General features: G+C 42.9%; 1 protein-coding gene and 2 pseudogenes across 1 annotated transcript; 2 read left to right on the top strand and 1 right to left on the bottom strand.

The window, feature by feature from the left end:
- Positions 1-1,955: 1,955 nt before the first annotated feature.
- Positions 1,956-22,716, bottom strand: gpd2 (glycerol-3-phosphate dehydrogenase 2 (mitochondrial)). The gene is given in 18 exon segments (XM_061677450.1): positions 1,956-3,587; positions 5,759-5,857; positions 5,941-6,019; positions 6,113-6,225; positions 6,445-6,603; positions 6,692-6,823; positions 11,629-11,804; positions 11,878-12,012; positions 12,086-12,279; positions 13,887-13,954; positions 13,956-14,032; positions 14,113-14,277; positions 15,459-15,622; positions 16,327-16,424; positions 16,509-16,633; positions 16,705-16,873; positions 21,482-21,588; positions 22,627-22,716. Coding segments are annotated over 17 exon segments (2,181 nt in total). The 5' UTR covers positions 21,584-21,588; positions 22,627-22,716; the 3' UTR covers positions 1,956-3,461.
- On the top strand, positions 7,407-7,998 carry LOC133403925 (guanine nucleotide-binding protein-like 3-like protein; annotated as a pseudogene).
- On the top strand, positions 10,519-11,452 carry LOC133409996 (guanine nucleotide-binding protein-like 3-like protein; annotated as a pseudogene).
- Positions 22,717-23,620: the final 904 nt, after the last annotated feature.

Genomic DNA, 23,620 nt, shown 5'->3' with positions numbered 1-23,620 from the left:
TGCTTCCGGCCTTTCCCAGGGAGAGCGCGCAAACCACATCCAATAGGAGGATTTAAAGCGGTCACTCAAATCTCACAGTGACCTTTCACAAGAAAAGGCCTGGAGTTTTGTGTGTATGTTCCTGTGCTTATATCCTTGACAGAACTAATGACAATGAGAACATTTTATTCAGCTGGAACTTGATTGGGTATCTCCCAATGCCTTGTGACACCCCATAAGAAACCAAATCCCTCTGTATTATTTCCATTATCATCACATTAACCATATATTTATTTAAAGCGCCTGTATATATGTATATATATATATATTATCACAGCTCAGGAAGGTTTAGTTTAATTTACTTATCAGAACTCCACATGTGTGCATGGAAGCTACCTATAAATAAACTACTCTATCTAACTACTCTCCTATAAATACTCTATTTTTTCTAAAATAGAAGTTAAAATAGAAGTCACACTGAAGTTAAACAAGTTACTTAAATCCATCCATCCATTTTCTGTACCGCTTATCCTCACTAGGCTCGCGGGCGTGCTGGCACATATCCCAGCTATCTTCGGGCGAGAGGCGGGGTACACCCTCAACTGGTCGCCAGCCAATCGCAGGGCTACTAAGAAACACAACCATTCACACTCGCATTCACGCCTGCAGGTCATTTCGAGTCTTCAGTCAACCTACCACGTATGTTTTTGGGATGTGGGAGGAAACCCGGAGAAAACCCATGCAGGCACGGGGAGAACACGCAAACGGCACACAGGCGAGACTGGGAGTTGAACCCCAGTCCTCAGAACTGTGAGGAAGATGTGCTAACCAGTTGCCCACCGTGCCGCCTACTTGAATCCAATTTATTTGAACACTGCTTATTCAAGATAAAAAGTTTATTTAAAGTAACTGTAAAGTGAAAACAAATTTGTCTTGTATAACTGACACACTGAAGAGTGTTCAAAGTTGAATGATTTAAAAATTCCACAAGTATATAAAATGAGGCTTCAAAATCATGAAAAATCAAGCCATTGTCTCTGCTCTCAAATGCTGTGAATCTGTCCCCACTGAAAAATGGATGCTACTGTACTTCATCTAGCATCCACTGGCTGGAATATATCCCACTAGGGCCTAACAGTGCTTTCCACACCAGGACGAGGTGCTAGCCACCTGCTAGCTCATGTGCTAACAAGTTTCTCTTGGTTGATGGATAAGAATTTAAATAACGACACCGAGCTGTTCTGTTATTGTGCCAAGATGCATTTTTTGGGGGTATAGAAATACCTAGCTAACTGTACACTGTAGTGATGGAAATGGGATGAGTACTGCCGAATATCCAGCAATTATGCCAGATAACCACTGATGCAATTGAAGGCGCTCACGTTTTTTTGTTGTGGGGGAGGGCGACTCATGCCCGAGCCAAAGTGCGTCACTGGGTGCCATTTTAGTCACGCCCATAAAAGTCAGGAAAACTGAAATGGTGAAAAATACTTTAACGCTATAATCTCCACAATTGAGCAGAATTAGAAATAGAGCTTTATGTGTCTACGATATCATTTTACAGGGTCTTTAATTTGATTACTGCACTCTCAGACTAAATGAGTTAAATATAATTTACCTCAGTAGTAATTGACATTTTCTTTAAGGCAACAGGTTTTCTTATACAGTATATTTTTTAAAGTCAACATAGATTTTACAGTGTATAGAGGTGATCATAATTGTAAAAATATTTCTTATTACCATATTTTAGCACCTGCAGTGAAACAATACACTTTTTGACAAGGTATTCTCATAAAAAATTACAATAGATTTAAGTAACTGTTTCTTTTGTTAGCATTTTGCCTTCTAATAATGAAGTTACGCGCTGGCATGTTCTCATGACAGACGCCCTGTGTGCTGGTACCCAGTGGGAATGATGTCAGACAACGCATGACCAGAAAAAAATTAAAATTAAAAACAACAAAGCTTTTCGAGCAACAAGATACATTTAATTAGATAATTGCATTGTCTCTTCAGAACACTGGCTCAAAAGTATTCTTACAGTACAGGTGGGGGAAAAAAGAACGCGAAACATGATTCTCTTTGAGCCTAGATAAAGCTGTAATTTCATCCAAAAGGAGACAATTAAACATTGGGATGCACATTTAAGACGGGCTTGCAATGAGCTATTGTTGACAGGCAACATTGGCAGTTTGACAATCTTCACCGTGAAAATATGGACGACAAACCCAAAGTGACAACACACCCAAAACACACATCTGCTTGATGGGAGGGGTCAGAAAAACACGTGCTGACATGAGCTTCTGGAGGCCAGTTGGATGAATAATACATACCCATAAATATGTACTAAACCCAAGTGGGAGCGTCTGCAGTTGATTTCTCAAAACCTATCAACAACACCTTGAAGTTTAGTCTAGCCCTCGTAAAAGTAGTACAATGACATGGCAGTATCCATCAGTGCCTTTGTCACACATTCTTTCTTTACTAAATCTGATCATTGGGTGTGCTTGGACATGTTATAATTTAGCACCGCATGTATGGCGATAACGCAGCATTCCTCAAATCTCGTTTAACACAAATACAAACGCCACTTAAAAAAATGTTACAATACTTAGAAAATATGAGCATGCATTTCAGTAAACAATAAAAATATAGAATCCCTTTTCAACCTTATTTTATAATGAATGCAAATATGTTAATTGTCACTCAGTAAATGTCTCTATGAACTTAAAAGTCTGCAGTAAAAAAAAAAGCTATAAATAATTTCAAAGAGCAGAAATAGTACAGCTAAAGCTCAAACCCTGTAAACATCAGTGTCAGTAGCAGTTGGAAGTTGACCAAGTTGTACACCATCAGTTTCCTGGATGGACTTTAAGTCTCTCTTGCACAAAATTGGCTCTAATTAAGTTTTTAAGTGCTTGTACAAGTTAGTGCCTGGACAGTAAAGCAGAGTTCAGAAACAACTGGAAACTTATTACATTGCAGGTCTACAATGTCTTTTGTTTAGTTTGGCAGAACCTAAAACTATACTAATGATTTCTTATAATCAGCTTCTTTGCCTGTTTCTTTTGCACTTATCATCAAATCAAATGTTCTAGCCTCATAAAAAGAGATTGTTGACCTTTAATATAGAGCCCAAGATTACATTTAAATTAAATGAGCAGCATTTACACAACAATCAGTGTCAAGTTTAAAAAGTGTTAAAGCGCTATAAAGGTAGAAATATTTGATAAAAATATTCTATAAATAGACACATATGTGCACTGTGGAACATTGGAGGCACCTGATGTTGAGAACCAATCAACATGCAAACAGGCGGCTCAGGAAAACAAACCTCAATCATTGGATTCTATTTCACCCAAAACACACTCAGGAGCGACGCCGATTTGCTCTTGATTTGGGCAAATTCCCGCCGTCGCCTCCCTGATTGCATTGTCATTCAAATGAGGTTATTCACAGGAGACCTTCATGAAAGGCTGGGCTCAGACTCCGCCCCCGCTTCGGTCCACCGTCACAGGGCCCCTCTTATCCAGTGTTTCCTCGGCCGACTTCATCAAGATTGCTAGGCGACTGTCGGACACTTGGCCCTTCTTGACAGCGCTCATCAACTGAGTGACACATGACACATGGTGAAGAGAATGAGCGTACACAGGTGACAAGAGGAGAAGCTATTCGGTCGATGCACAGTGCATACGAGAGCGGTCCGACCACCTTCACATGCTTCACTGAACCCAACACCTGCTGACTTTGATGGTTTTCCTTATGTGTTAAAGCTGAACTGGGGTTTTCTCCCCATGACTTGGCAGTTTGGCAAGAGCATCCCAAAATCTTTGGAAGAACTATGTGCAATCAAAGGGTAAACAGAGCTGCTTTTACGTTTTTGGGGTTGAACAGATAATGTAAGTGCCACATACTGTACATGATTGCTCATGAAGTTGTCGACATGCTTTGAGATTGGACTGCTTTCTTACCTCAACCAAACCATGAGAGAACGGCTGCAAAGTCTTCTTGGTGGTCTCGGTTAAGTTGATTTGCATGTGCACCCAAGTTCAATAACTATTTTCACACACAATCACGTCAATCAAAAAGGACAAAAGGGTGACGTGTGAAAGTACCCACAGTTCTTAAGTTCAATTGTGACTGTTGCCTGTGCCTCTTTCGTCCAACAGTGTTTGTCGGTCCCTTTTCAGTTTTCTTAGCAGCTTTATTGTTGACGCCATGCCCAGTGCAGCTTTAAAACATCTTCGACACATTTCTAGTGAGTTCTTCCCCTCTAGCCATATTTAGACACCAGAGTTAAAAGTTAAATAAGGGTTGAATTTCAGAGTTATTTATTGTCCACCAGTAGTTTGCATACGCTACCTCTTTGTAGTCTCTAAATCAGCCATGAGCAGGTTGGACACATGAGCAAAAACAAACATTGACATTTAAGGACAAAAGTTAAACAAAATAGCTTTTTTCAAAAAGGGAAAACATTACTAAAAATGCCGCTGTCCCCTGGGACAGTCTGACCAGATATGTGCTCATGAGCGGCTCACACTAATGAACACAAAAGCCCCAACTGTCATCATGCTCCCTCGCAATGACGCTCTTTTCTCAACGCGCCGCCAAGTGAGAAAGTAATTTAGCTACAGACAGAGGCAGGAGCTCTGCCCTCATTATACCCCGTAGCACATTCTCGATCCTAATTAGCTTCATCTAGTTGAGGAAAGTTCACACCTGCTGTGTGCGGGTCTCAGGTGGACAACCACCTTTTCTGTCTTTTGTCTGCTCTTTGCTGCAAAGAGGAGCATGGCAGGTTCATCCAAGAATTTTCATAGAAAATGACAGATTGTAGCAGTTCATGCCTAGATCAGACTACAGGATTTTAGCCCCGATACTGGGCCGATCAGCTATCGCAGGCGATTTTCCAGATCGCGCCTGACATATTTTGTCGGGAATGACAAAATTTCTTGGAGTGTGACATAATCCACGCACAACGGTTTGGCCCTACGCTAGCCCTAAGATGTCAAAATTAAAAATCTAGTATGTTTGATTTTTTTGGATATCTTCCACGGAGTGTGACATAATAACAACAACTTTCTGACAGCGCACCTTGACGTTGACCAATAGGATTGCGTATTTTGACCAGTGCGTCGCCTCCCTTACTTGCTGTTGTCAACATTGTCGCCGTTGTCAACATTTATTCCTGTGCACAAACCAATGTTTACCAAAGCTTCAGAGCATGATTCAACAGAACGTCAGCATGTTTACATACAAACGTTAATGCTAGCACTAGCTTGGTAGATTACATATGTTTTGTTGCCTGCTTGCAAGCCGTATAATGTTAAAAGTACGTGACCATACCTCAAGCAGTTCTTGAATGCATAGCGCAAAACGTTATCTCCCGAGCACCCTATGACACCGCATGTTTTTTTCCTCTTTTTGTTCATTTTTCCCAACTTTGCCACAGCGATCCATTGTTTGACTACAACTTGTTGTTGCCATGGTAACAGATATATCCGGTTGGGGTGAAAGGTGACACGTTTTCTGGTCACGCCTCCGCTACAGTCTTTGATTTGACAAGACAAAGCCCAGTGATCGTAAAAGACGGGATACGGTGGTATCGGAATACATGTAGTGTCACCACTGTCTGACCCAGATACGGCAAGATTTGATGGCTGTAGACTGACATAGTGCAATTGTGAAAGGCCAAATTTGTGTTGTAGTCTGATCCAGACATAAGGGAAAATTAACATATTAATAACCCCTGCAAGTACAATCACCGACCATTACATACCTGTAGGAATTCATCTATTTCAATCTGTCCATTCTTGTTGACGTCAACCTCATTAAGAATTTCATGGAGGGCATTCTCATCAATGTGGACATTGATACTCTGTAGAGAGAAGAACTTTGGTTGGAATCTTGGCCCAGTAACAGTGAAGAAGAGCAATGACAATCAGGGAAATGGGAACTCACGTCCAGGACTTCTTGAACATCAACTGTGGTGATGAATCCTTTGCTCTCTTTGTCAAACATATGAAAGCGCTTCTTATACCTGCCAACCACATTAAAACTGACCGCATTACTTCTCTATGCCTAAATCAGAGTCACAGTTTATGAGAGAACTTTGGCCACTGAGTATTTCTACCTGGCTACTTCCTGGTTATCCAGGGTCATTTCAGATGTCTTGGTCAACTGCTCAGAGCGAGATCGGTAGCCCATCTCATGGTACAAGAATTTTTTAGCTGCTTCCAGCTCAGCCTAGATTAAAAAGAAGTGCTACATTAACACAACCACAGCTACTCTTGGATGATTTATTGTTTTTTCACTGCTCAATGACTTTCCTTCTTTGGTTGATAAAGGCTCAGTTTACACATGCATAGTAACAGCCTCGAAAGAGGATGATGGGCGTAGACTTCCCTATTGTGTTCTGATAGAACACTCCAATGGGGACTAAAATCTATTTCCTGATTTTTGTACCATCTTGCGCTCTTGGCTCCAGCCCAACTCCTTGGCCATAATCTGCACAATGCGTGGGAGGGCTTCGTCCGCCGCCTGCACGTTCAGGAAGCCCAGTCGCGTTCGCCGGGCAATGAGGTCAATGGCGGTGCATGCGTACTCCTTGATGGCGTACAGCACCTGCAAGAGACGACGTGCTCATTTCATTAGGATTTCTGGGGCCGAAGAGTGATCAAAATGTGAGCATTAGCATATCATCACACATCACCTCAGCCTCAATGTATGGAAACTCAGACACCAGCCTTTTCCCAACTATCGGCCATCTTTGCCCTGTGACCAGCGCCATCTTGGCCACATCATATGCCTTCCCTCCGTACGTAGAGGCCAGATGCTGCGCGACCTGAGAACACACAAAAGGTTCAGTTTGTTAATTTAATTTACCTTGTCTTGAAGTCTCACAGTTGCAGGCAAGAATGATGGATTTCTTTGGCACAATGTTGTTGAGGTGTCACGTTTACAGAATACACAAGAGCTTTTTGCTATTCAGATGGTTGGCTTGCCCATCATGCAAAAGGGCAAACACTGTCCAAATATCAGCAGTGACCTTTTAAAAATATTTGGCCCTGGCTGTGAGCTGCCTTTAATAAGGGGTAAGTGAACTGAAGGAGCACTTTTCCCGACTGAAACATTTGTCTATTGAATTTAATGGGAGGGTAGTGGCTAACTGTTGTATGCAACTGATGTGAATCATTGGATCCGGTGGACTTGACGCAAATGAACAGCTCAGCATACAGCCTCTTCATGTGTCAAGTCTTTTTGTAAAGCGGAAATGTCGACGTCATTAATGTCTACACCTCCACATCAGGTTGGATGCAGTCAATGTGTCTGCTTCTGTTTCTCACCGAAACAATGTGTCTAGTACTGTTGTGGGGAATAGTTGGGGTTCCCTGTTACTACTAAATGGAAGCGATTGAAACGGTCAGAAAATTGGGGCTGAAGCTATGTCTAAATTAAAACAAAAACGAGCAAAACTCCTTTGTTTTTGGTGGAAATATAAGAATAAAGATGGGGAAACTGCTGATGCTTCAGGGGGGAGGAGTTCTAAGTAGCAGTCATCTGTGCAACATGTCAATGACAAAAAACCAGAAGAAACCAGAAAGCAAAGGCTTCAAGAGCTCCAAGAAAAGCAGATCTCCAGAGAACAACAGCTGATGAAGAGGAGGAATGTGCCAAGCGTTCAAAATGACATCCTCCAGAGGCAGAGAGAGTTTGAGCAGAGGGAAACAGAGATGCAGAATTTAGAAAAGCATGTGCACTTTGAAAATGTGAAGCATATTATAAATAATTTAAAAAGGTAGTGGAGGCTACAGATGTGATCTTAGAAATTTTGGATACACATGACCCACTGGGGTGCAGATGCCCTCAGGTTGAGCAGGCAGTCATTCAAAGTGGAACAAACAAAAAGATTGTGTTGGTGTGAAATAAAATGTATTTGGTATCAAAGAAAATTGTGGAGAAGTAGATTAAATATCTTCCCATGGGCTCACCACCTGTGGGAGGGGCCATATGGGTTGGGTGCAGTGCGAGCTGGGCGGTGGCCGATGGCGGGGACCTTGGCAATCCGATCCTCGGCTACAGAAGCTGCCTCTAGGGACGTGGAATGTCACCTCTATGGCAGGGAAGGAGCCCGAGCTGGTGTGTGAGGTCGAGAAGTTCCGACTAGATATAGTGGGACTCGCCTCCACGCACAGCTTGGGCTCTAGTACCAGTCCTCTCGAGCGGGGTTGGACTCTCTTCCACTCTGGAGTTGCCCACGGTGAGAGGCGCTGAGCAGGTGTGGGTATACTTGTTGCTCCCCGGCTCGGCGCCTGTACGTTGGGATTCACCCCGGTGGACGAGAGGGTAGCCTCCTTCCGCCTTCGGGTGGGAGGACGGGTCCTGACTGTTGTTTGTGCCTATGCATCAAACAGCAGTTCAGAGTACCCACCCTTTTTGGAGTCCTTGGGGGGGTGCTGGAGAGTGCTCCCGCTGGGGACTCCATCGTTCTGCTGGGGGACTTCAATGCTCACGTGGGCAATGACAGTGAGACCTGGAAGGGCGTGATTGGGAGGAACGGCCCCCCGATCAGAACCAGAGCGGTGTTCTGTTATTGGACTTCTGTGCTCATCACGGATTGTCCATAACGAACACCATGTTCAAGCATAAGGGTGTCCACAGGTGCACTTGGCACCAGGACACCCTAGGTCGCAGTTCGATGATCGACTTTGTGGCCGTGTCATCGGACTTGCGGCCGCATGTCTTGGACACTCGGGTGAAGAGAGGGCCGGAGCTGTCAACCTAGTGGTGAGTTGGCTCCGATGGTGGGGGAAGATGCCGGTCCGACGTGGCAGGCCCAAACGTATTGTGAGCGTCTGGTGGGAATGTCTGGCGGAATCCCCTGTCAGTAGGAGTTTCAACTCCCACCTCCGACAGAACTTTGCTCATGTTCGGGGGAGGCGGCGGACATCGAGTCCGAGTGGACCATGTTCCGCGCCTCTATTGCTGAGGTGGCCGACCGGAGCTGTGGCCGTAAGGTGGTGGCAATCCCCGAACCCGTTGGTGGACACCAACAGTGAGGGATGCCGTCAAGCAGAAGAAGGAGTCCTATCAGGCTTTTTTGGGCCGCTGGGACTCCTGAGGTAGCTGATGGGTACCGGCTGGCCAAGCGGAATGCAGCTTTGGTGGTCGCTGAAGCAAAAACACGGGTATGGGAGGAGTTCGGCGAGGCCATGGAGAAAGACTTCCGGACGGCTTCGAGGAAATTCTGGTCCACCATCCGGCGTCTCAGGAGGGGGAAGCAGTGCACCATCAACACTGTGTATAGCGGGGATGGGGCGCGGCTGACCTCGACTCGGGACGTGGTGAGCCGGTGGGGAGAATACTTCGAAGACCTCCTCAATTCCACCGACATGCCTTCCCATGAGGGAGGAGAGTCTGTTCGCCCAACCAGTCTGCATGTGTTTGTGGACTTGGAGAAGGCGTTCAACTGTGTCCTGTGGTCCTGTGGGGGGTGCTTCGGGAGTATGGGGTACCGAACCCCCTGATACGGGCTGTTTGGTCCTTATATGACCGGAGTCAGAGTTTGGTCAGCATATCCGGCAGGAAGTCGGACTCGTTTCCAGTGAGGGTTGGACCCCGCCAAGGCTGCCCTTTGTCACTGATGCTGTTCATAACTTTTATGGACAAAATTTCTAGGCACAGCCGAGGTGTAGAGGTGGTCCGGTTTGGTGTCCTCAGTATTGCATCTCTGCTTTTTGCAGATGATGTGGTTCTGTTGGGTTCATCAAGCCGTGACCTCCAACTCACACTGGAGCAGTTCGCAGCTGAGTGTGAAGCGGCTGGGATGAGAATCAGCACCTCCAAATCTGAGACCATGGTCCTCAGTCGGAAAAGGGTGGCGTGCCCTCTCCAGGTCGGGGATGAGATCCTGCCCGTGGAGGAGGTCAAGTATCTTGGGGTCTTGTTCACGAGTGAGGGAAGAATGGAACAGGAGATCGACAGGCGGATCGGTGCAGCGTCTGCAGTGATGCGGACTTTGTATCGATCCGTTGTGGTAAAGAAGGAGCTAAGCTGAAAGGCGAAGCTCTCGATTTACCAGTCGATCTACGTACCTACCCTCACCTATGGGAACGAGCTGTGGGTCGTGACCGAAAGAACAAGATCCCGGATACAAGGGGCCGAAATGAGTTTCATCCGCAGGGTGTCCGGGCTCTCCCTTAGAGATAGGGTGAGAAGCTCGGTCATCCGGGAGGATCTCAGAGTAGAGCCGCTGCTCCTCCACATCGAGAGGAGCCAGATGAGGTGGCTAGGGCATCCGATTCGGATGCCTCCCGGACGCCTCCCTGGTGAGGTGTTCCGGGCATGTCCCACCTGGAGGAGACCCCGGGGACGACCCAGGACACGCTGGAGAGACTACATCCTTCGGCTGGCCTGGGAACGCCTCAGGATCCCCCCCGGTAGAACTGGATTAAGTGGCTGGGGAGAAGGAAGTCTGTGTGTCCCTGCTAAAGCTACTGCCCCCACGACCCGACCTCGGATAAGCGGTAGAAAATGGATGGATGGATGGATGGATGGATGGATGGTATCCGCGGAATGGGTTTCCCATAGTGGCTTTCCAGTCATCTACACAACAGCAATCCAAAAACTTGAAACGCATTTATGTGTCAGTGACTCAAGTCACCACAGAGCTCTTTGGCACCAGTGCTTGTATTGGTGCAGATTGCTTGATGAAGCTACTCTGTATCTACTGCCGCAACCTTGACGTAAAGAGGGTTTTCCTAATGTTGGAAAGAGAAGTTTGATGAACAGTTTAAAACGTGCAAGAACGTGTAATGTTGGAGCCACTCCTGGTGTCACCAAGTGCCTTCAAGAAGTGCACTTGGACAAACATATTAAGGTTCTTGATTGTCCTGGGATCGTCATGGAAACATCAACAACTGATGCTGCAATGATTCTCCGTAATTGTGTGAAAATTTAACAGCTGGTTGATCCACTTTCACCCGTTGAAGCCATCCTCCAATGTTGCAACAAGGCACAAACCCTCCAGCACTACGGAGTACCCGACTTTCACACAGCTCTGGAGTTCTTGGCGTTGCTTGCGCAGTGTTAGGGCAAACTAAGAAAAGACGGGCTGCCTGACACCGACAAAGGAGCAAAAAGCATAATAATGGACTGGACAGGAGGACGGATCAGCTATTTCACTCACACCCCTGAGACACACACACTTCCTATGCACATCAGCGCTGAGATTGTAACAGAGCTGTGTAAAGCTTTTGACTGGGATGAACTTGAAAAAGGAAATCAGGAAGTTCTCGTAGATTCATCTTGTTCTGATATTCAAATGGGATTCTACATCGAAAACATGGGAATGACAAATGGCAAACAGGCTCAAGTGCCCTTTCACCAATAAATTGAAGGCGAGTCAGTGCAGGAGCCAAAATTAAAAGATGAAGATGAGTCTATGGAGGATGATCAGGATGCAGAGGTGTGAAGAAGTGTGATTCGTTCTAATGGCAGAAGTAAAATACTCAAATTTTGAAAAAAAAAAAAGCTATAAAAAAAAAAAAAAAAAAAAGAAAAAGAAACGGTCAGAAAATTTTATAGCGGAACACCGGCAACACACTTAAGCATCTGTAATCAACTTCAGGACAAATAAATGTGTCCTACTTCCTGCTCCAAGCCATAGTCTTGCACCAGACGGATGTAAAACGTCGGCGTCCAGCCCTTGGAACCCTCCAGCATCAGGCCCACAGTCTTGCATTTCTCAGCTGGGAGGGCATGTGTTTTAATGGCAGCATCCAGAGTTTCTTCAGCCATGGATCTATAGGTCGTCCACTTGCCACCTGTGCACGCAGTTGATGCTGTAATAAAATAGGCCAAATGAACTGCTCAACATCGTCACAAAGACAAGCTGACCTGCAATGGTGACCAATCCACTGTCACTGATGCTGACAATGTGGTTACGGCAGATGGACTGAGTGTCTTTGGAGTTGGGATCCGTCACCAGCGGACGGATTCCACTCCATGCTGCCAACACGTCACCTCGTCTCACTGCAGGATGCAAAGTCTACAGTATAAAATCTATTTGATACTATCTCGCCAGTGACCATGCCGTCACTTCTACCTTCGACGTCGGGGCTGAGATAGTTGCGGACCTCGCTCAGGATGAAGTTGATGTCGTTCTCCCCAGGGATGGGGTGGGCTGTCACATTGGTGGGGGTGTCTGTGGTTCCAGCAATGGTCATCTTCTCCCAAGGCAAGAAGAAGATGACTCGGCCATCACTGGTGGCGGGATCTAGCAGGCCCATGTTGTCAGGGCTGTGTTCCAAAAAAACAGGAATATGATAAAATATCCCTATTTTCTCGTGATTCAGATAAAGGGAATCAAGATGTTTGGCCTTTCTGGCACAGCTCAAAGGGCTCACGCTCTCTCACATTTCGCTCAACAAGTTTTGCTGAACTTTGAACATCCTAACTGCTGCTTGCTGTCTTATTCAGCTTCACTGTCTGAAACAATGGTTATCATTTTTATACCATTCAGTATTTCTATAACAACTCCCCTGTGTGTGCGAGAAAAAATACTTCTGGACACTGTGTAATAATGTTAAAGGTATTACATACTGTATGTACAATCAATATTATGCATATTGGCATACACTTTTTATACTAATATGAATATGTATGCCTCTCAATTTGTAGTCATGTTTCAAATATGACTTTCAATGTGCAATATTATGCATACATATTATTCATAAACAGTTTCATACACTTTACGTATGTGGTGTTACTGTATATTCATTGTACCAATAGTACGGTAGCGTAATTAAGTCTCTTATGCCATATCAACATGCAACATCTTAATCTTCTGTTTGTTTTTACTCTTGCTTGGATTACATCTAAATTTCTTTTAATTACTCAAAATTTCTGATCTTGTATTTGTTTTTGACTTTGAGCTATCTACTGGGCGATTCAATAATATCCGTAAAACTAAAACCAGCAGACATTCCAACAGCTTCTTCCCTCTTGCCATTAAATTGCAAGAGGCTAAGTGACTCTCCGTAGTGTGTTTTTATGTTTTAAAGTATTTACTGTCAAAATGGCTGTCAACTGTCATATTAGAGCGGCTCCAATGACCGGAGACAAATTCCTTGTGTCTTTTTGACATACAGTACTTGGCAATAAAGAGGATTCTGATTCTGATAATAGATTGTGTGAGTTGTGTGACTTGAATGAGATGGAAATGAATCTTATATCCTCCAGCATTGTACACTATACGATGACTTAAGAGCGTGTCTGTTTAATTATACTACACAACGTAAATTGGATATGCTCTATTGGTCAGATGAGGAAAAGATCAAATGGCTAATTGATTTTGTTGTTTTTGGAATTGCAGATTTTATTTCTAAAGCTTTGAAAAGAAGAAAAGATGTACTGTTTCAGACATGAGTTTTTTGTTTTACTTTGGTCCTGGTGCTAGATCACTTGATTATTTAGTGTCTTATAAGCCCATGCGAGCTGTGCATACAATTGTATACTTGACACAATAATAAAATTAATTTGTTCATATTTCATTCATTATCTATCGATCTATCTATACATTGTCTTGCACTTATGGAAATCATTTTGATCAAATCAATCTAACTTAGACATGAAGATGAAAGTGCATGGAACTTGAATTTCCTGGTACTTTCTCAGTCCCATGCACATTTTAGGCTGATGATGGAGAAACAAGCAACAGTCCCTGAAAACCCCAAACTTGTGGCTGGACCTTTTTTTTTTTTTTTTTTTTTTTACATTTACCTGGGAACGCAATTTTGACCCTACTACCTGCTAACACACAGCACTGTGCTGAAGTGCAAAAATAACAGCGAGATGAGTTGTAAAACTGTTATATGTATTACACTGTGCATATCTTTGTAATACACCTGTAGTAGCCAGGGATGACGATGTGCACGCCGGCACTGGGCTGGCAAATGTTTTTGGTTTCCTGGCCTATCCATCTTCCTGATTGAGTCTGTGAAGGGCCCCGTGGCGTTGATCACACATTTGGCTTTGACATCGAATTCCTCTCCTATAACAGGTAATCGGTGATTTGTTGTCATGTGATCAAAGGAAGAAAAGGTTTCCTCACATGTAGCCATCTTCTCGCACCTGTGAGCACATCCCGGCAGCGGGCCCCGCACACCTTGTCACTGCTGGTCTGCGGGTCCTTTTTCTTGAGCAGGTGAACCACCTCAGTGTAGTTGGCCATGGCAGCGCCATAGCGGGCAGCGGTAAGGCCGATGGCCAAGTTCATACGGGCATCATTGTGCTGCCCTGTAGGGTGACAGGGGAAGGTTGGAAGAGAGTGTTGGCTTTTCACCCTAAACAAGCATAAATATAATATTGAATGGAGACAAAAGGTAGAGTCTAAATATATCACTAAGCTAAATAAATTGAATAGACAAAGGCACATCGGTTGTCTAAAAAGAATAAGACAGCCAAGAGGCATTTGTTGCTTCAACAGTCTGACCAATTGCAGTGCTCCTCTGCAGCTCCACACCACCGGAGAGAAGGTCAGACTTGGAAATGTCACACGCGTGATTGTACCAGATGGCATAAATTGAGAAAAAAAAGATGCACCTCTTGCAAAACATCCCCCACTCCTGCTGCCTTGCAGCAGACGGTGCGGGCGGAATGTAGAACACAAATGTATGCACAATGCTTTGCAGGATTTCTCAGCCTGCAGCAAACAAGCACACACTACAATTTGAGGTTGTTTTCATTCTTTGACAAGCAAGAGGCCACAAATTCCAGCAGTTTGTGTCATTTTCATAGGTAAGGGAGGGACGATTGCCAAGATTCTCACACGCAGCTGGACCGTCACCATAAAAACCCAATCAGGAAACAAACAACCTTTATCATTATAGGGGTGATGGCATCCTTGCTCCTTGTCAACAGTACGATGTGACAGCTTTAGGAAACTCCAGGGCTTTTCTATGTTTTCATTTTAACAATAAATTTCCTTGAAATGTTGGTCATTGCGGCACGGTGTGCGACTGGTTATGCACATCTGCCTCACAGTTCTGAGGACCGGGATTCAAATCCCGGCCCCGCCTGTGTGGAGTTTGCATGTTCTCCCTGTGCCTGCATGTTTTTTTTCCGGGTACTCCGGTTTCCTCCCAGATTCCAAAAACATGTGTGGTAGGTTGCTTGAAGACTCTAAATTGCCCGTAGATGTGAATGTGAGTGTGAATGGTTGTTTGTTTATAAGTGCCCTGTGATTGGCTGGCAACCAGTTCAGGGTGTGTCCCGCCTCCTGCCCAATGATAGCTGGGATAGGTTGCAGCACGCCCGCGACCCATGTCGGGATAAGCGGAACGGAAGATGGATGGATGGATGGATGTTGGTCATTGCATTTGTCACTGTACAGTATTTCTCTGAATACATCTTAGTGAAAGAGACAAAGGTCAGGAGACTCAGCTGCTATGCAAGTGTTTACAGAAAATACTACTGACCATCATAATAGACGATGGCTCCCACCAGCTTGTCTTTCTTCAGCATGGGAAAGAGCTCCAGGGCTTTGGTCTTACTGAGGACGTAACTGCTCTTTAAACACTGTATTCCAGCCACCACGTCATACATCTTGATGCCCGCCCAATAATATGGAAGCTGCCACCATCTTGGAAACAGATAAAAACAGTGGCGAGATGACATGAACACTATCTTTATACAAAAATGACCTAGAAATGGTTGGTGGAAGCACTATCAAAGCAACGTTTCTATGAATGTTTTTAAAATCAGATTTAAAAACTATTCTTCTCGTCTTCCCATGCTTGTGATTGTGCTATTTTAAAGCACTTTAAAATATTTGTTATAATCTTTTACCTGCACTGTATGTTTTTTTATTAGTTTTATTAAGCTGCCTTTTATTTATGTACTTTGTTTTTAAATGTGTTTTACTTTTGCTTTTTAACTGATTTTAAATGTATGTTTAATTATGTAACGCACATTGAGTTAACTTTGTGTATGCGTTATTTACTGTAAATAAAGCTGCCTTGCCTTGCCTTGCCATAGCTTTGCTAATGTTGTGATCCCTAACCCAAATGACAAAAACCGAAAACATACACCTTCACTGTCAGGTTTTTAGGCTAGCATAAGACTCAACACCTTCTCCATGAATCATTCATATATACAACAACATGAAATAATTTTCTGAAATAAGGCCATGGATGGAGAATATATTGTAGTACATCACTTTCAAAACCTTTCACTTTTGAGACCTGTTTTTAATTGTTTTTTCAGGTTCCAAAATTGGCATTGTCAAAAAAATGCCCAAAATGACATTTGACATTTTTCTATAATGACCCCTGGGTTACGACGTACTTGTAAACAGGAAGCATGATGGGAAGTGGCGCTGACAGGTGAGGCGCAACCTCAAGGAGGTTGGCTCGCTCGTGGAGGGCCTCTTTCACCATCATGTACTGTTGCAGGAGGAAAAAAAAGAATCAAGAAAGGCATGCACAACTAAACAAGGAGGGAGAAAAGTGACAAGGTGAATTTGAAACCTGCTCATAGTCCAGTTTCATGATGGCCTTCTGGAGGTAGCGTACTCCACCATGGATGAGCTTGGTGCTCCGACTGCTTGTCCCAGAAGAGAAGTCATTCCTCTCAACAAGAGCAGTGTTAAGGTCTAAAAAGGACAAAGAAGAATACTCAATATAAACACTTAAACATAGTGCTAGATGAGCTGAGGGGCCTTACTGCGTGTGACAGCATCTAAGGCACATCCTACACCCGTGGCTCCGCCTCCAATTACCAGGACATCAAACTCTTTGTTTTTCAGCGTGGTAAGCTGGGCCTGCCTCGAGGGAAGCTCATCTGCAAAGGGAGCTCTCAGCTCTGCTTCCGCCGCCACGTGAGCTAGCCGAGCCTGGATGTGATGCGGACACACACACAATTATCCCACAGTCTATTGTTTTCAGGTCTAAGTGGCTGTTTATTTGTAATTATGTTTGAAAATGTCCATAATTACAGCAACAATTTGCTTGATGTTAATGAAACATTACAAAGACACTACAAACACCTAAGTTAGAAGTTAATTTTTCTGTTTTCCAGTGACTTGATCTCGATGCGTATTATGTGGGGAAATGACAGGGAGGCATGTGGTCCAACGTATAAGTTTTTTTAGATTTGAGCTGTCGCTTGGTCCATTTTTTGCTTTGTGTTGCGAGACAACATTTGATTATGAACGAGCTTCCAATATGCCGATGCTCTTCAATGGGGAAAGAAAAAAAAGTAAAGCGATTAGGCACTTCCAGCCATTTAATGAATGGTACAAAGAGTCAGAAACGCAACTACAAAATCAAGGTATAACTGTATTTCGTATTCCTGCATTTTATTAAGGCATTATCTTATTAAAGGATTATCTCATTTAGTAACCGCGTACGTAAGACCGCTAATGTGGTTAACGGCTTGGGCATGCCATTTAATTTTGTAATTACAGATGTGCTTCCAAATATATGTGTAAAAGAAACAATCAAACTTCTCTTTTTTTTTGTCTTTTCTCATTCATTTTTCCTCATGGAATTATGTTTGCACTATGTGAAAATAAATAAATGGCTGCACAAACATTTTTTAAACTTTTCTTCATTAGAAAATAAAATGGGCAGTTTAGTAACACATACAGTGTCTAAATTAAATTCATTTATTAAATCATATAGGCAGCACGGTGATGACTGGTTGAAATGTTTTCTTATTCCGAGTGGGGGAATGTCAGAAAACTTTTGAGAACGACTGTGAAGGATTAGATTGTGTGCTAGGGATTTCTCATGGTTTGTAAATTAAGTGCTTCTAAAAATCCACACTTTATTCTTGATGTCATTAGTTACAAAGTGAGACCATGCACTGAGAGGTTGGGGAATGTCGGGTGGTACAACCTGCTGCAACATGCTACTTATCTTTGCAAAACACAAATCATGGCAGTCATTCTTGTCCTGCATTTCATTATCAAAATATTTTAAGTCATAATCACAACGACAATCCCCCTCTGACACCAGGACGTGCCATTTCACCTCTAATGAAATATTTATTCTTTTTTTTTTCTCTCCAGCTTAATGATTGCATCAAGGTGCTTGAGAGCACATGCAGAATTTGACTTGCAAATGCAAGCAGGCTTTTGCAATTTGCTTCTGAAATCATTGTCTCTCTGTTATGATGTAGACGGCCAAATACCGCCACAGAGTTAAATGCTGAGGATTAGAATTACTGGGATTAGAGGCATGCATGATTACAAACTATTGGGGAAATGATTATATTTCATCAACATCAGTTTCTTGCTTACCAATCCATTCTTGGTTGGGTGGGCAGCAAAAGGCAAGAGAAAACATTATTGCAACAAGACACAAACAAAGTTCATATTAGCACGCACAGTTAAATAAAGGCTTGTATGTAGCTTTGTGGGCAGTTCAAATATAGGTCTATGTCAGGTTAAAGGTCAGAGGAAACACAGCTGCTTGTCCCTCTCAATGAAGTGTCAAGGCTGGATACTTAAGCAGCAAGCGTTGTCTATTCACAATGAACCAAAAGATGCCCCCATGACTCCTCAGTCCTGCTTCATGGAAGGGAGAGCATGTTTATTTATACAACACGAGGCTGATTTCACAGCATCTTAGAAATACATACACAAGATGACCTCATGAAGTAGAAATTTATTTAACGGACGAAGGTGAAAATGACAAATAATTGTATGTACAGTGGAACCTTGGGGTACAAAGGTAATGTTTCCCATTGAAATGAATGGAAATGTAATTAATCCGTTCCAGCCCCAAAACCAAGTTATATTTTTATCCATGTGTGGTTAAAATAAATACTGTAGATAATAGAAATGATTGTAAACCCACTAAGAGGGTGTGTCTGCTTGTAAATCACCTATGTCTTTTACTTTTTGTATTGTTTATGTTCTGACCCAAAATGGCCGACACAATGTGGCCTAGCATTATCTATGGTGAATGTAAACAATGCTATTTGGTCCAGCAGCGAAAGGGGAGAGAGGCTGGCATAGTCATTTCTGAGTGGTATTTTGTCTGAGTTGTAAAAGGATGACGCGCTGTGGCGACCCCTAACGGGACAAGCCGAAAGGAAAAGCAGATTTTGTCTGAGTTGTATTGTAAACAGCGAGGGGGAAATGGAGGAAAGGATAATAATTGCATTCTCCCACTATCTCAAACTTTGGGCCAATCGAAAAATTATACACCAAGACATCTCTGCAGGAGGCTTTCAAACTCACTTTTTAAAGCTCCCTACTTAGCCTGAAATACACTTCGAAGCGCTCTTCCGGGAACTCGAAAGCTCACAAACGCGTTTAAACTTCGAGTTGCAATGAAATTATTAGTATGGGATATTCATTCCCATTCCCTGTTTTTCGCTGCTGCGTCACCTCATCCTTCTTAAAATAAGCAAAGTTAGGGCTTTCTTTTCCAACAATGACAAATACATATTGCCGAATTGCAGTTCATTCAGTGGGGAAAGCCGATTGTCACCATTTTTAAATATGGTATGGCCGCATCCCCGTTGCAGTCGTCGTTGGGTTTTGACACCGTGGCCTTTCGCACTGAGCAAGTACAGTGTGAAAAGGCCTTAACACTAGTTGGCTGGGACCAGCGCTTCAAGAATACAGATAGTAGATTTCCCCAAACTGCGAAAGAACACCATCCTCGGGTTAAGCGATGACTACATTCTTTTTTTAGCTTCCTAATTACACTATCATTAGCATTTTTACTTTTCTAATTAATTAAGACCAAAGAACAAATATGCAGTCCTATACTTGCAACACACAAAGCCAATGATGGTTACAAAGAGTGAGAAGAAGCACAACAGGTCCTTCCGCTCATCTATGCCAAGGGCTTCCTAACACTATCGCTAGAAGTTTTCCGTTTCTTAGCAGTCATTCTAAAGGGCTCATTAAGAGAGAAAAAAATATATATATATACCGTCCCTTTCTTGCAATAGGTAATGTATAGAGCCAATTATGGTTAGGCAGCGTGAGAAAAAACACAACCTATCCTTCTGCATGTCCATGCCAGTTGGCAAAATTTGTGCGTAAATCGAGGTAGTTTTTCTTCTCTGCGTCACCCAATTTGTTCATAAACCGAGTCATTCCTAACCCGAGGTTCCACTGTATTGAATTGATCAAAACCAGTAGAAGAACACAAGGTTCTTCACAACATGTACAGTTGAAACCAGAAGTTTACAAACTCTATATGAAAAGACACACTTTTTTTTCCCCTCACTGTCTGACATGAACTCAGACTAAACTTTTCCTGTTTTAGGTCACTTAGGATTACCCAAATTATTTATTTTTGCTAAGTATCAAAATAATGACAGACGGATTTTTCTACATAATTTTTCATTACTTATTCAAAGTCAGATATTTACATACAGTAAGATTAGAACACCATCCCAACTGTGAAATACGGGGGTGCCAGCCCTATGTTGTGGGGTTGTTTTGTTGCTGGAGGGACTGGTGTACTTCACAAAAAAGGATAGCATAATGATGAAAGAACATGTGGAAATACTGAAGCAACATCTCAAGAAATCAGCCAGGACGTGAAAGTTTGGCCGCAAAAGGGTCTTCCAAACGGACAATGACCCAAAGCATACTGCCAAACTGGTTACGAAGTGGCTGAAGGATAACAAAGTCAATATTTTGAAGTCCCCATCCCAAAGCCCTGAGCTCAATCCTATTGAAAATGTGTGGGCAGACTTGAAGAGCCATGTGCCTACAAACTTGATTCAGTTACACCAGTTCTGTCAGGAGGAATGATCCAAAATTACCTGCCAACTATTGTGAGAAGCTTGTGAAAGGATATCCAAAACGTTTCACCCAGTTTAAAGGCAATGGTACCAAATACTAATGAAATGTATGTAAACTTCTGACTTTGAAGAAAGTAATGAAAAATTGTGTTCAAAAAATAAAGAAATACTTTTCTCGTTCTCTGGTATTTAGCAATTAGAAATAAATTTGGTCATAATAATTGAACTTAAACAGGAAACTTTTATTCTGATTTAATGTCAGACAGTAAGACAAAACAACTATGTGTTGTTATATAGTGTAAGTAAACTTCTGGTTTCAAATTTGAGTAAATACTATGTTTTTACTGTGTTTCACAGGAAGGTAAGAAAAGACCTGCAAGGTGATTTATTGGTGAGTTGGTGACATTAGCCAACATGATGAACATGGCCTGCATGAAATGAGCCGCCCTTCTTTAGCCACACTTCAAATGACTCAACGAACAAGTTAGACGGTTACATTTTATTTCAGTAAGTAAATATTGAGTAAACACACTGCAGAAACAGGAAGTGATGAAGTTCTATAAAAGTGAAAATCCACATTTTAACCGAAAGCTGCTTCCCGTGCAGCAGCTGGCAATCACGGGAAATACTGTATATCCTAAAGGCATCAAATACATTCCAAAATCCTGATAGGACATGCTCTGGAAGACTGTTCTCTGCCCAAACTTAACATTTGTTTGCAACTCACCTGCTTCTTCTTATACTCTATGAGCTGTGACAGACCGAAAAAGGTGGCGACGGCCCCGCCGCCGATAAAAGCTGTCCGTTTGAGGGCCTTCCTGAACGCCATATTAACTGTAGAGAGAACATCATGAATGAGGCTTCAACGGTATAAAGGAGCACATGGAGGAGGCGTGGCAACGTCACATGGAATAAGGAGGGTTCAAGAAAGTGGCGAGGATTAAAAAATGGCAGTGTTTTATGTTTGAACATTGCATTTTCCCATTGAATGTATGTTTTAATTTGTTAAACATAGACATCAACAATGAAAACGCAGATTTGATACTTTGTGTATGCGTTGATCTGCTCTGCTCATGTCAACAGACTTAACACTATATTGGATTTTAAGTTAATAATAATAACCATATTTATTTTTTTAAGAATTTCTATAAAGTTTCATGAGCCTATTCAGAGTAGTGTCGTACATTTCTTAAAATCGTCCGCAGTCAGTTTTTCCTCTGCCACCTTATCAAACCCTTGTAGCACATATCCACGTTCACACATTCAATATAGGCAGCTCATTAGAGAGGGCTAAAGGCAAAAATTGACAATAATGAGAACAGAGGCACTGACAGGATCATCCACACTTCTCAGACACTAAAGTGGAAGTGAGAAGAACTTATGGATGGCACCGGTGATTGGACAGCCCCCCTCCTCTTACATCAGCTAACACAATCATAATGAGTCAGCATCGGAGGGGCCCTCCTGGCACTAATGAAAATGTTTTTTTATTTTCCATTTGGTTGCCGATAGCTTTCTTACACGTGAGCTGACATCTTGCTGTAAAACGCCCACCAGTTTGGTCTTTGGGGGAGATCAACAGTGACGAACATGTCAAAACGTAAAAAAAAAAAAAAAGAATAATAACAATAATTTTAAAAAACGCGTCATACATATTGACAAAAGCAGAAACGTTATTGGAACATTTTCTGTTTATTCTGTTTGTTTAAATGATGATTGTTCTCACATAATTAACACACGGAAGGTATTATACAGTATCGGGTGTTACGAGCAGCAAACTATCCGATTTTTACTTATGGACAGTAAAAAGGTTGAAAATTAAGTGATATTATAAAGGACAATAGGGTGAGAAAAGCGGCGATTTCCACTTACAGGATGTCTTGGTTTGTGGTTGATAGAAAGTCGCTCAGGGCGATGCAGGGCGGCGACCGGGGCATCGGTTGTTGTCCTAGCCTGCTTGAGTTTGACAGCCACAACCAGGAAGTATAGCACATTCGAGTGACGTGCGACAACGCCAATCAGAGTACGCGCCTACGATGTTCTCGACCAATCATATTTAAAGACGGATTACGCTTCCTTTGCGTGACGTAATTGGAGAGCTGGCTTGCACAAGTCGCTTGAAGCGTCCTTCTTCAGCGTAATAATAGAGAGAAGTGCCACCAGCTGTCGTCTTTCGGCGCATGACCCTTGCACAGAAAACATAAACTACAGTACGATGCTATACTATTTGAACATTACAATTTTAGCTTCAAAGCAATGGTTCTCAAACTTTTGACACCAAGTAAAACCTAAAAGAAAAAAATACTGAAGTACCTCCATCATAATGACCGACATTAAAAATGAAGTATCGTAAAAAAAATAAAACATTAAAACAATTTTTTTTGTTAAATTAAATTTTATTCCTAAAGAGAATTTAATATCATTGTCACACACTGGCGGCACGGTGGACGACTGGTTAGAGCGTCAGCCTCACGGTTCTGAGGACCCGGGGTTCAATCCCCGGCCCCGCCTGTGTGGAGTTTGCATGTTCTCCCCGTGCCTGCGTGGGTTTTCTCCGGGCACTCCGGTTTCCTCCCACATCCCAAAAACATGCATTAATTGGTGACTCTAAATTGCCCGTAGGCGTGACTGTGAGTGCGAATGATTGTTTGTTTCTATGTGCCCTGCGATTGGCTGGCAACCAATTCAGGGTGTACCCCGCCTCCTGCCCGATGGCAGCTGGGATAGGCTCCAGCACGCCCCCGACCCTTGTGAGGAGAAGCGGCTCAGAAAATGGATGGATGGATGGATGGATGTCACACACTGTAATATTAGGTACAGTTTGAATTTTACCACGTTTAAATATAGGAAAATGAAAATGAAACTG

Source organism: Phycodurus eques, chromosome 1, assembly GCF_024500275.1.
Source record: "Phycodurus eques isolate BA_2022a chromosome 1, UOR_Pequ_1.1, whole genome shotgun sequence".
NCBI classification, from domain to species: domain Eukaryota; kingdom Metazoa; phylum Chordata; class Actinopteri; order Syngnathiformes; family Syngnathidae; genus Phycodurus; species Phycodurus eques.
The sequence above is the reverse complement of the archived record's forward strand: the minus strand, read 5'-3'. Positions and strand labels throughout refer to the sequence as shown.